We start from the raw sequence: 12,927 nt of genomic DNA, 5'->3' as shown, positions 1-12,927 counted from the left end.
TCAGGCTTGGTTGTTAGAGTAGCTCAGGCTTGGTTAGAGTAGCTCAGGCTTGGTTGGTAGAGTTTGCTCTTTCCTCTGGCCCCATTTTCCTTACTGCCTTGAAGCAAGCACTTCTGAGCGCCCTCTATCTTTCCAGCCCATTGGACACTTAACGAGCTGCAAAATGCTGTTGACTCACACTCACCAGGAGGCTTGGGAGTGAGAGGGGAGAGGCAGAAGTGAAGCATCTCCTGATTTCCAGCTCGTTCCCTGACTGCAGAGCAGTTACAGTGGGAAAGGGATAGCCAAGGTGCTCAGTTCATCTTACGGTTTAGTGTTCCTGCTTAATGAGAGGGATGGCTAAGCAAGCTTCTCCCACGTGTTCAGTGCAGTGGGGGGTTACACAGATCTGAGGCATGCGTGATCAGGTATGTCTCCATGCCTTTATGATTTCAGAGGCATTTGAGAATGAGACAGCAAAGAAAGTCAAACTCCAGAATATCCTAACGCAGCTTCGGAAGTGTGTGGACCATCCGTATCTGTTTGATGGTGAGTGGAGCAGTGCACAGCCTCACTGTCTTGTCAACAGTTTGTCATTAAAGCTACAGCAAAGTATTCCTGATTGAGGTGTGCCCCTGAGTGAGGTGTGCCCACTGTGCCCCTCAGGGAGATGTGTCCCTCAGTGAGGTGTGCCCCTCAGTGAGGTGTGCCCCTGAGTGAGGTGTGCCCACTGTGCCTCTCAGTGAGATGTGCCCCTCAGTGAGGTGTGCCCTTCAGTGAGGTGTGCCCCTCAGGGAGGTGTGCCCCTCAGGGAGGTGTGCCCTTCAGTGAAGTATGCCCCTCAGTGAGGTGTGGCCTTCAGTGAGGTGTGCCCCTCAGTGAGGTGTGCCCTTCAGTAAGGTGTGCCCCTCAGTGAGGTGTGCCCACTGTGCCCCTCAGGGAGATGTGCCCCTCAGTGAGGTGTGCCCACTGTGCCCCTCAGTGAGATGTGCCCCTCAGTGAGATGTGCCCCTCAGGGAGGTGTGCCCCTCAGGGAGGTGTGCCTTTCAGTGAGGTGTGTCCCTCAGGGAGGTGTGCCCCTCAGTGAGGTGTGCCCTTCAGTGAGGTGTGCCCCTCAGTGAGGTGTGCCCACTGTGCCCCTCAGTGAGATGTGCCCCTCAGGGAGGTGTGCCCCTCAGTGAGGTGTGCCCTTCAGTGAAGTGTGCCCCTCAGTGAGGTGTGGCCTTCAGTGAGGTGTGCCCCTCAGTGAGCTGTGCCCTTCAGTAAGGTGTGCCTCTCAGTGAGGTGTGCCCACTGTGCCCCTCAGGGAAATGTGCCCCTCAGTGAGGTGTGCCCCTCAGTGAGGTGTGCCCACTGTGCCCCTCAGGGAGATGTGCCCCTCAGGGAGGTGTGCCCCTCAGGGAGGTGTGCCCCTCAGTGAGGTGTGCCCCTCAGTGAAGTGTGCCCACTGTGCCCCTCAGTGAGATGTGCCCCTCAGGGAGGTGTGCCCCTCAGGGAGGTGTGCCCTTCAGGGAGATGTGGCATTCGTGTCTTTGGCTACAGTGAGGGTGGGGGGTTTATTCTCAGTTATATCAGTATTATGTGATACATCTATCAGGTTTCCCTACATTCTTCCTAATATCCTCTTCGATTATGCTTTATTTTTTTCTTTTTTACTCCACAATCCAGTCATAGATCCTACACTTTGTCCTGTCTGTTCTCTGAGAAGGTAGACATGTTCTTAAGCTTTTTATTCCTGCTGACTCTTCTCTCTCTCTTTCTTTCTCTCCCTCTCTCTCTCTTTCTCTCTCTCTCTCCCTCTCTCTCCCTCTCTCCTTTTCTCTCTCTCTCTCTCTCTCCCTCTGCCTCTCTCTCTCCCTCTCTCTCTCTCCCCCCTCCCACTCTCTCACTCACTCTCTCTTGGTATTGATATTGGAGAATCAAAACCAGTGGTTCTCCAGAGCTATAGTTTGGGTTTCCCAGAGTGCTTCTCCTTGTCAGGGAGTCTGCTCCTAGCCAGGTAATTACTTTCCAGTAAATGGGTTCTTTCTTTCCTAGGTGTGGAACCAGAGCCCTTTGAAGTTGGAGAGCACCTGATTGAGGCCAGTGGGAAGCTTTACTTGCTGGACAGGCTGCTGGCATTTCTGTATTCTGGGTAGGCAGTGGGTTTCCCCTGGACAGGCTGCTGGCACTTCTGGGTTTATATTTACTACTTTGACCTAGTAACCATTAAAACCTAAATGGTGAAGAGCCATTTCTTGAGATTGGTCCAAGTTTCCTTTTTTCAGGGCTGCAACTGCTGCTGGCCCCTGCCATCCCATCCCTCCTTATCCCTGCTCTGGTTAGGATTCCTAGAACCATTAGGATCCTAATTCAGCATTGGCAGTGTCCACTGCTGTGCTGTCCATATCACTGTGACCTTGTTTTGTCCCACCAGGACAGAGACAGCAGTGATCTTTTCTTACATGATCTTCTGGCAGCTTGTGTTGAATCAGTATATATCACAGGGGCTCAGTTACTATTCCTCAGCTAGTGTTGGATCAGTATATTCTAGGTAATCTTTGGGTCTTGGTTCAAACTCAATGGGAACCTGGGGGACATTTTCTCAGAGACAAGCATTGGGTATCAAAAGATATTGTGTAGTAGTGTTTGGCTGCTTGCTTTTCAGCTTGCTCTCCATGATGAAAAGGGATGGTGTAGATGTCATCGGAAACACTGCCTGTGTCCTTTGAGGCACGGTCTCTTCCTGGCCTGGAGCTCGGCAATTAGGCCAGACTAGCTCCAGCAAGCTTAGGGTACTCTGCCTCTGCCTCTGCCTCTGCGGTGCTGGGAGGTTGTGCATGCCACCACTCCCAACAGTTTTTTACCTGGGTTCTAGAGAGCAAGCTCAGCCCCGGTACTGGTGAGGCAGGCACTTTACTGATTGAGCCATCCCTCCCAGTCCACCCCACCCCTAGCCTGTGACTCATCCTCCTTATTTATTAATTTTAAAGATCTGTTTATTGTATGTGTTGGCAGTTTTTCCTGCATGTATGTTACAGTGTCAGTGTACCATGTATGTGTAGTGGCGTGGCCATACACAGGCCAAAAGAGGGTGTTGAATCCCCTGGAATTGGAGTTACTGATGGTTGTCAGCTGCTTTATGGGTTCTTGGAATCAAACCTACCCAGGTCCTCTTGAACAGCAGACAGCACTCTTTTGTCATTGTTGTTTTATTGATTTTATTGTTTTTCTTTCTTTTTATTATTATATTTTATTTTTTAAAGATTTTTTATTAGATTTTTTTTAAAATTTATATTTCAAATCCCCTTTCCTGGTTTCCCCTCCAAAACTCCCCTATCCCATTCTCCCCCTGCTCACCAACCCTCCTACTCCTGCTTCCCTGTCCTGGCATTCCCCTATACTGGGGCATCAAACCTTCTCAGGACCAAGGGCCTCTCATCCCATTGATGAATGACAAGACCATCCTCTGCTACATATGTGGTTGGAACCATGGGCCCCACCATGTATATTCTTTGGTTGGTGGTTGGTGGTACCAGGACCCCCAGAGCTCCCAGGCAGACAGCGCTCTTAACTGCTGAGCCATCTCTCCAGCCCTTGACTTCATTCTTAATCCACTCCTTACCTTTTTTTCTTTTGTTATGTATCTTGGGAGATGAGATGTTATTTGCCCATTTCTAAAGGAATCATCTCTGATTTCTGTCTTCCTTTCTTCCTTCCTTCCTTCCCTCCCTCCCCCTTTCCTTCTTTCTTTCTTTCCTTCTTTCTTTATTGGATATTTTCTTTATTTACATTTCAAATATTTTCCCCTTTCCAGGTCTCCCCTTCAGAAAGCCCTCATCCCATCCCCCATCCCCTGCCTCTATGAGGGTAATCTCTGAATTTTTAACCAAATAACTAAATGCAAGTGACTTTCTCCCCAAGTAAGATTAGTGATAGGTGGCTGACCATGATTTTCAAGGTCTTAGAGTGTGTGTATGTGTTTGAATTTTACATTTTGCTCCCTATAAATAAAGTGTTTTATCTTGCTTTTGACATGAAAGCTTGCATTTCTCTTGGTTGAATGAGTTGACATTCCAGTGAGGTCCCTGGTTCATCTGGGGCTTCCCATAGCCTGTGATGCATTGACAAATGTCCCTGGGAAGTTCTCCACTATAGTTTAAGAACTGCTACTTTGCAGGGGACAGTGCCAGGTTTACTTATATTTTAACATAAAGTACTTAGTTTCTGAAAAAGGCTTTATATTATGTGTAACCTTAGTATTTCATTTATTTATAAACTTGCATTCTTTTTCACCAATGCATTTTGCTTGAGGGAAATGTACCTTAAATATTACTAGAATTGTCACCTTTTTTGTTTTCCTTCTTGCCAGGGGCCATCGGGTTTTACTTTTCTCCCAAATGACCCACATGCTGGATATTCTGCAGGACTATATGGATTACAGAGGTGACTCCCCTTGCCACTCACTGCATCACCCGAGTCACATATGTAACAGTCATACGAGGCATAGGGATTACAAAGAGGAAAGGCTGACGCACATTATTAAGAATCAAAAGCAGAGGAGACGTGTGGAGTAAACCCTGCGGCATGTGGAGATGTGTGGCTGGAAGTCAGTGGCCATGTTGGCACTGGTTGTGTGGTTTGTGGTTCTGGGCACTAGGGTGAATGTTGGGCAAGTGTTCATGTATAATAGACAAGTTTCAGTGGCAGTCGCTCAGGGTCATGAAACATTTATTACAACAGCTGAGCACTTACTCAGAACCACTAGACAGATGTAAACACAGACATCCCACAGATCAACAGGGGAGAGGCCGCGCCAGTTCCTCCTCTTTAACACTAAGGGATGGGGTTATTACCTCGGTATTCTGCTTAATATATAATAAAGCGCATGTGAGATAATGGGGAATGGCTGTAACTTTGGTTGCTCTCAAGCCCCCTGGTGAAGAAGGTCAGCTCCAGACTTTGCAGTTTGAGTTCAACTGCAGTTAGGTCCAAACTGGGCCTCTGACGCTATGTGATGCTCCTCAAATACCGTGGGGTACCTAGGGCAGGACACTCTTAGGGATCCGCAGAGAACAGACAGAGCTCATGTTCATTGTGCTCTTTGGTTCTGGAGTGTGATGACAGGAGGAGACCCCCTCCAGCTTCAGAGGAAGGCACACGCTGAGCTGCCATACACATTCCCTCATCTGCTCCCCATACTTCTGCCTGTCAAGCGCAGTCTGCCATGGAGGGACCATTCAGGATTACTTGGGAATGGTCAAAACTACATATTAACGACACTTCAACTGCATCTAAAAGGACATGAATATGTTATGATGTGTTCTCGTAGAAAAATGATAGTATCGTCTCCCTAAATTTAGACGTTTCCCTATAGGAATCATTAGAGTTAGGGCTTTTGTCTATATATGAAAGGGTAAAGCTGATGTCAGCTTTTGGGTTGACTGATCTGTTTGTTTCCCAGAGTCCTTGAAGAAGAATTAATAGGTTGCCCTACTCTCTCCTCCTTGTCAAGGGTATAGCTACGAGCGTGTGGATGGCTCCGTGAGAGGCGAGGAGAGACACCTGGCCATTAAGAACTTTGGAAACCAGCCCATTTTTGTTTTTCTCCTGAGCACCCGGGCAGGTAGGCCACACAGGTCTTGATGAGAGCTGGCCACTGATCTGGTAGACACATTTATATCCCAACCGTTAGTACATTTCCCGATTTCTCTGGAAGGTGAGGCCATTACTAAAGGGTAAGGAGGGAACTGAGGCCGTTGCCATGGTTGATGGAGGGGCTGGACTTCTAGCATGGGACCTTATACCCAAGCTGTGGTCCTGTCAGGGAGCTGGGACTGAAGCCCGAGTCCTTAGAAATCATTCTAACCTGCTTCGACTCCTGGCCTGGGAATGTCCAGAGAGATCTCTGTGGGGAGTTTTACCCACAGGCGTGGACACAGATCTTCCCAGCTGTGACTGGGATGAAAGCCTCTCTGGCAGTTCTCTCCCTCCAGTAGTACCTCTCTGACAACAAAAGCTCAAAATGCGACTAGAGCAAAATCGCTAGCTACTTAGAATTATGACAGCGTTTATATAACTTCAGTCATAAGTATTATTTATCATGTTTGTGGTATGTTACCAAGAAGAGGGAGCTTTCTATGTACTATTAATAATTTGGCACTAGCTTTTGGAAGTGATTTGTTTTTTCCACATTTTGGATTGTCTTTAAATAACTTTAACTCATAGTCTTAGTTTCATTGTTTTATTTCTTTAGGAAAACTTTTACTTATGTATATATGCCTGCTTATTTCTATGTGCATCATCTACATGCACGTGCACTTGGAGGAAAGAAGAGGGTGTCAGCTCCCCGGGACTGGAGTTACACATGGTGTAAGCACCAGATACATGCATGAGCAAGAGCCTGTTCTCTGCAGGAGCAGTGCGCACTCCTACCCACCTCTCCAGCCCCTCATTACCTTATTTCTGATAAATTGAAAGCCTCCTGGGATTGGCGTGGTGAATACAGAGATGCATGTTCCTCTGTTAGAGAGAGAGCAGCATCTCAATGAAAAGGTTCAGTCTTATTAGGAAGCATTCACTGAGTGCTTAGTGTAATAAGGGCGTGTAGAAGAAGCACTAGATAGAACCCATGGAGAAGAGATTATTTTGCCAGAGTATGCCTTATCTATGTAATAAAGATAATAATGCATGATGTAATCAGATCCCCTGGGCCACCCTTTCCCCCAAGGCCACAGCCTGCATCTCAGTCCTTCGTCTACATCATCATCTGCCTCTCGTAGTCTGAGGAGAAACTTAAACGCCAGGTTAAGCATAGCGGGAACGCAGTTCTCTCTGTGATATTTAAAGATGTCATCATCTCCCTGCTCAGAGAACAGCTTTTTGTTTGAAATGTCTGAGGTTACAGAGGATGAGCCGAACACATTGTAGTTGATTTCCTTGGAGGCCCTGAGCAGATCCTGTAGGAGCAGACGCACCCAGGCATTTCCTTTTGCAGAAGCAGACTGAGGGGGCTCACTGTCATGTTTTTGCTGCAAGTTTGCAGCATTTTTTGCCTAGCGGTTCACCTTCCAGTGTTCAAGTGTCTCTGTGAATGAGTCATGTGGCCACCAGGGGGCAGTAATAGCTCATGAATATGTCTCATACAGTTCAGAGCAGACTTACTAAAAAGCTTGATACTTTAATACTCACGGGCTTGAGTGCAGCGTGCATGCGTGTGTGGCAGGCACAGGACCCTAGGTGCCTTCCCTGGCACTGCAGAGGAAGGGGAACTCACCCCTCGTTGAGAAGAGCTGCATTTTGATAGCCTTAACCCAGGAGAGATGGCGCACACCTTAGTGTAGTGTGAGTCCCACTCACCAAACCACCAGTGGTGATGTGCAAATTTCTAAATGAGACGAGTACCCGGGAGATATTCAAAGTGTGGTGAACGAGAACTGGCTCTGGAGCTGGTGTGCTGGGGCAGCCTGCAGCACTGGCTGTTTAGGAAGCTTAGTGTAAAGGACTGCCCCAGCCCAAAAGCTTGAGGTAACCTGGGGCAACACAGTGGAACCTGGTCTCAAAAAAGGAAAGAAAGAAAGAAAGAAAAAAAAAAACACAAAAGAGAAACTCTAGTGGCAACCACAAAAGCCCAGAAAATGGACCTAACAGGTTCAAGAGCCGCACATGGAAGACTCAGAGTCTTAGCCCTTTTGTCTTCTAGCTGTGCAACTTTGAGTGTTTTGACTTCCCTGGCCTTCTACCTCCGTATCAAGGAAAGGTGATGCTGAAAGGCCGGAGCCCTGAGGTTGTGTGGGGTCCAAGAGAGGGTCTGTGCACATTGCTCAAAAGTAGCACATGGTGCCTAAGTGTACTAGCCCTGCTAGGTAGCCTGGCCTCACTCAGTGATCAGTCATTATCTGCTCTTTATTCTGGGTTTGATTTTTATATGAAGGCTTAATTAAAGTATTCCTGCCTGGTTTGTTTTGAGACCCAGCTGGGAGTCAGTAGTCCCTCTGAGAAGCAACCTTTAATTCAAGCGCTTGGAATAAGCCCCATCAGGCTCCCTTGTTTCAGCTGTGATCTCTAATGACCCTGACAAGAGCCGGTCCATTTTGTATTAGTTTTCACATTCGTCAAAGAGAAAAGGCTGTAATGTGCTTTCACGGTCCTTTCAATTCCTGGAACCCACGGTCGCTCCTCACCCCTTTCCCCAGTCCTCACCCTTTCCCCGCAGCACCAAAGAAAACCCAGAAAGTGGCGGCGGCTCTGTCACACTGTGTCTGGTCAGAGTGGACACGGTTACAGAACACCTGGCTAAGGTTTTCTGTAGGGAGTGGGGGACACAGCACAGGATGTGGGGGGGACCAGACACAGCACACAGTCTCTCTCATTCTGCCCAGGAGCAGCCACACCCCTCCTTCTCAGCATATCAGAGATCTTGCTACCTCTCCTGGCTTGTGCATGTAGGTCAAGGGCTCTCCCCTTCTGAACGCCCACACAGATCGGCCTGTGCTCACAGCTCAGGACAATATGAAGGAGCATATGTCCTTTCCTCTGCAGTCAAGTGTTTTAAATGGGGGTGGAGGTGGCCCATATAGAATTGCTTCACTCTCCTGACCTGAGCATCTTCGTCTGTTGCACGTCAATACTCCCCCATTCTGTTGTGTGTGATGATTCAGTCCTCCCAAGTCAGGCCATAGGAGATCAGGGGAGCAAGTGTGACCATGCCCGGCTCTAGAGCTGTGGGTGCGCATCTGTCTAATTTCGGTTCATCAGTGAGAGCCCGTCTGGACCGTCTAATTCTCCCGCCCTTGTCTGCCTCAGGTGACACTATTCCCACCTTGTTCCAGGTGGAGTGGGCATGAACTTAACAGCAGCAGATACCGTTATTTTTGTCGACAGCGATTTCAATCCTCAGAATGACTTGCAGGCGGCTGCCAGAGCTCACCGAATTGGCCAGAACAAGTGAGTGAGTTGAGCATCAGTGGTTTTCCACTTCCTTGGTCTGTTAGACACTCCTGGGCTGGGAAGGATGGAGAAACGTAGTCCTTGGTGACGGCACTCAAATGGGGAATGGAGAGACCCCAGTGTGAGCCTAGCCTTGCTGCCGGCTCCTGCAGCTGCGTGACTGGGTCGCACTGTAGTCCAGACTCATTTTGTTGAACAAAAAGCCAGATTATGAAAGGATTAGAAGGAATCTTTAGAAGTTATTTATCCAGTGAGCTAAGAACCACCTTACAATAAATAAGCAAATAAATAAATAGTGATCAAGGCCAATACAAAATAAACTCTATTGTATTTTAATAGATTTGTCTCATATTGCTTTATTTGGGCATTTTTTTATCTTATTGGTCTTTTGCTTATATGTTATGGTTTCCAATTTTGAGTTTTTATGGATTTTATTTGTCCTGTGTATGTGTGTGTGTGTGCATGTGCGTGTGTGTCTGTGTGCATGTGCACATATGTATGTGTATCTTGTGGGTTTCTTTTTTCTGGTTTGTTTTTGTTTTTGTTTTTGTTTTTGTTTTTCTCCCTTTTTTATTAAGAGAGAAAGAAGGCCTGGAGTTGATGGGCGGGCAGGAGCTGGGAGGAGGCAGGACCTTGGCCCTGAGGATGATAGCGGGGCACCTGAGAGGTTTTGCTTGGCCACAGGTGGTGTACCGTCCTCCCCACCTCCATCCTGGCCTGGACTATTTGGAAAGGTTGAGAGGTAACTGAAGGCTGGCTGTGTCGGGCAGGTACTCAGGGCCCAATCAGTGTCCTTGTAATAATGCCCTGTGTATGGAGCTTGCTTTTGCTTCCTTTCAGGTGTCTTCTGACTTCCTACACACTTGTCACATGGCTATTGTTTGACTCGCTCACAGGTCTGTTAAAGTCATCCGGCTGATCGGCCGAGACACCGTGGAAGAGATTGTGTATAGGAAGGCGGCCTCCAAACTGCAGCTTACCAACATGGTCATAGAAGGGGGCCATTTCACACTAGGAGCCCAGAAACCTTCAGCAGAGGCTGACTTCCAGGTTAGGATCTGTTCTTGTCCTTAGGCTCATCAGGACTTGGTGCCTGGGCTAAGTTGTACCTGCCTTACTTGGTACCTGCTGTACACACATACATGTATATACATACACACACACTCACAGAGAGAGGGGGAGGGGGAGAGAGAGAAAGAGAGAGAGAGACAGAGAGACAGGTGCCAGGCTGTCTAACCTGGACTTAGTCATGGTTGTGTGGTTTGAAGCAGATAGCAGAACCTCAGGGATCTACTTGCTTTGCCTTTCTCAAAGTGAGGGTTCCATTAGTTATGTCTGAGGACACTGAAAATTAGAGGATTACAAACAAAAATTAAGGTAATCATAGCAATCAATTCTGTACCTCTTTCTTAGTTTCTTTTCTTCTTGCTTTGACAAGACACCAGACAAAATTAACTTAAAGGAGAACAGGTTTATTTTAGCTCCCAGTTCAAACTCAGCATGGCAGGGAAGGCAAATCCTCAGGAGTCCAAAGCAGCTGGGGATGTCATATCCACGACAAAAAGGCAGGAGCCATGATGTGTGTGCAGCCCCTCTCCATACGGCCCAGGATACAGGCACACACGGGAGGTGCCCTGCCCACTCCTGGTGCAGCTCCTCCTACCTCAGTGAAGCCAATCACCAGGAGCTCTTCCAGCGTGGCTGGAGGCTGGAGTGTGGATTCTTCCCTCTGAGTCCTATCACAAGTCATTGGCTTTCTTTGGGTTTTAGTACAAATGCACAGCCAGCTGTATTGGTTATTTATAGTAGTGTTAAATATGAATGTATCCAGATATCGGTGCTTCAGCGAACTGTCCGAGGCATTCACAGGCTATGACAGCACACCTTAAAGATTTCCAGGTTTCAGATACAGTGAGCTAGAGATAAACAGTCCAGGCATAAAGGGCAAGATGCAAGGGAGCCTGGGTTACTGTTTGAGAAGATGCAGAGTTGGGGGCTAGGAAGTGTCGTGTGAGCCTCGTGTGGATGTCACAGCGAGTGGATGAGGGGACTCAAGGGAAGGTGAAGGAATCAAGAAGAGAGTCTCTGGCCAGACATTGGAACTGGCCTTTGCCACAGTGGTGTCTGTGGAGCACTGTGGTAGGAGTCAGCCGATGACGAGATCCAGAGGGTTAGCAGGGAGAGTCCAGCTGAGTTCGACTTCTCTCGAGGTTCCTGGAAAAGCCTGTGAGGATGAGTTGGTGGGAAGCGCTCTAGGAAATGCTTTAAATGACCGTTATTCTTACCAGGAGCATTGGAAGTTTATCCTTAGTGCATCGTTATGGAGGCTGACAGAGCCAGTCACTCTGATAATCCTCTATCACCTATCTGCTTACCCATCACCCAGCTGTTAACGCCTGCTTGGCATGTATCACCTGGGATGGACAGGAAACACTGGCTGTCCATCAGAGAAGGAACATGTCCTAGCCATTAGCAAGTCACTGGCATCCCCATGGCTCTTTCATCAGAATTAACTAGACCTTTGTCTTCTCCGTCCAAGTTAAGTGAGATTCTCAAATTCGGCTTGGATAAGCTGCTGTCCTCTGAGGGGAGTTCCATGGAAGATATAGACCTGAGATCCATCCTGGGAGAAACCAAAGATGGCCAGTGGACCCCTGATGCTCTGCCTGCAGCCACAGAAGGAGGAAGCAGAGAGCAAGAGGAAGGAAGTGAGTCGGGAACCAGGTCTTACGGGGTGCGATCCATTCTGAGTTGATTTTTGTGCAGGGTGAGGGGTATGGAGCTCGCAGGCCTCACGTGGGGCTCTGGTCTTCCCAGCGCTCTGTTATGGAGGCGGGTTTCTCTCAGAGTGTTTTTGGCCTTTGTAGCTGTCCGGGCTTAGTCCTGGACCCTCTTCTGTAGTCTCTGCCATGCTGTTTGTGTAACTGTGGCTCTGCAATTAGATTTGAACTGGAGTATCCTGACACCTTTAGCATTCTTTCTGCTAAGGACTGCTTTAGGCTTTCGGGGTTTGTATGCTTCCTTATAAAGTTTAGGAATAACAGTTCTGGGAGAAATGTTATTGAAATTTTAGTGGGGATTGCAGGGAATATGTTGATTGCCAATGTAGCCAATTTTTACAATATTAATTTCACCAATCTAGGAGCACAAGAGAGCTCCATCTTCTAGTGTTTCTTGAATTTCATTCTTTAATGTCTGTACATTTCCAGAATTCTTCCACTTTGCTAGATTTGTTCTTTTCTTTATTTCTATGTATTTGTGTATAGTTAATTTTTCTAGCTTTTGAGTTCTAGTTTTCTCAAACTATGATCTCATAAGATGTAAGACATAACTATTTTTTTACATTTGGTAAGATGTAAAAGATGTAAAGGCACATGCCTTTAATCCCAGCACTTGGGAGGCAGAAGCAGGTCTGAGTTCGAGGTCAGCCTGGGCTTCATAACAAGACTATGTCTCAAAAACAACCACAAACAAGCAGGGAGATTTGATCTGTGGCCTAGGACGGAGCAGTGTTAGAGGCCGTCCTGTGGGCTGCAGAGGATGTATCCTGCTCCTGTTGGGTGGACTTGTCCACTTCTGTGGACCAGTTTATCTCTGTCACTTTGCTGTTTCTTAGTTTGGTCGACCTCTCTGGAGATGAGAGTGGGTTACTGAAATCTCTGCTGTTGTCAAATCAGGTCCTGTCTGACCTTGTATGTCTGGTACTGTTTGTTTTTATTAAATTAGGAGCCCCAGTGGTGTCCATATTTAAATCGCCTTACCTTACCTCTCCTCGGTACAGTGGCCCTCTCTCCTGACTGATTTTGGTCTGTAGTCTGGCTTTCTGTTTGCTTCCCAGACCAATGTCTTCCACACTCCACCCGCAGTTGTGGAATCTCAGCTTGGTGTATTTCTTGGAGACAATGGATGGTTAGATTTATTTTATTTTACTACTTTTTTTGCCAGCTAGCTCCCTTGTAGCTCTGCGTACATTTGCATTCTGGTTGTTATTGAGATAGTTACTGTACTGTGATTTTGTTA

The 12,927-nt window shown here is 47.5% G+C and overlaps 1 protein-coding gene across 1 annotated transcript in view; it reads left to right on the top strand.

The window, feature by feature from the left end:
* Chd1l (chromodomain helicase DNA binding protein 1 like) overlaps nt 1–12,927 on the top strand; it is a 51,427-nt gene that overhangs the window by 21,387 nt on the left and 17,113 nt on the right. The window contains exons 9-15 of the mRNA XM_031374933.1: nt 436–528; nt 2,017–2,113; nt 4,331–4,404; nt 5,474–5,584; nt 8,790–8,904; nt 9,804–9,957; nt 11,447–11,615. Coding sequence (XP_031230793.1) covers nt 436–528; nt 2,017–2,113; nt 4,331–4,404; nt 5,474–5,584; nt 8,790–8,904; nt 9,804–9,957; nt 11,447–11,615 — 813 coding nt within the window. The remainder of the gene's footprint in view (nt 1–435; nt 529–2,016; nt 2,114–4,330; nt 4,405–5,473; nt 5,585–8,789; nt 8,905–9,803; nt 9,958–11,446; nt 11,616–12,927) is intronic.

The sequence above is a fragment of the Mastomys coucha genome, unplaced genomic scaffold (assembly GCF_008632895.1).
Source record: "Mastomys coucha isolate ucsf_1 unplaced genomic scaffold, UCSF_Mcou_1 pScaffold16, whole genome shotgun sequence".
Lineage (NCBI taxonomy): Eukaryota > Metazoa > Chordata > Mammalia > Rodentia > Muridae > Mastomys > Mastomys coucha.
Note: the sequence above shows the minus strand (reverse complement) of the source record. Positions and strands in the feature narration are given on the sequence as shown.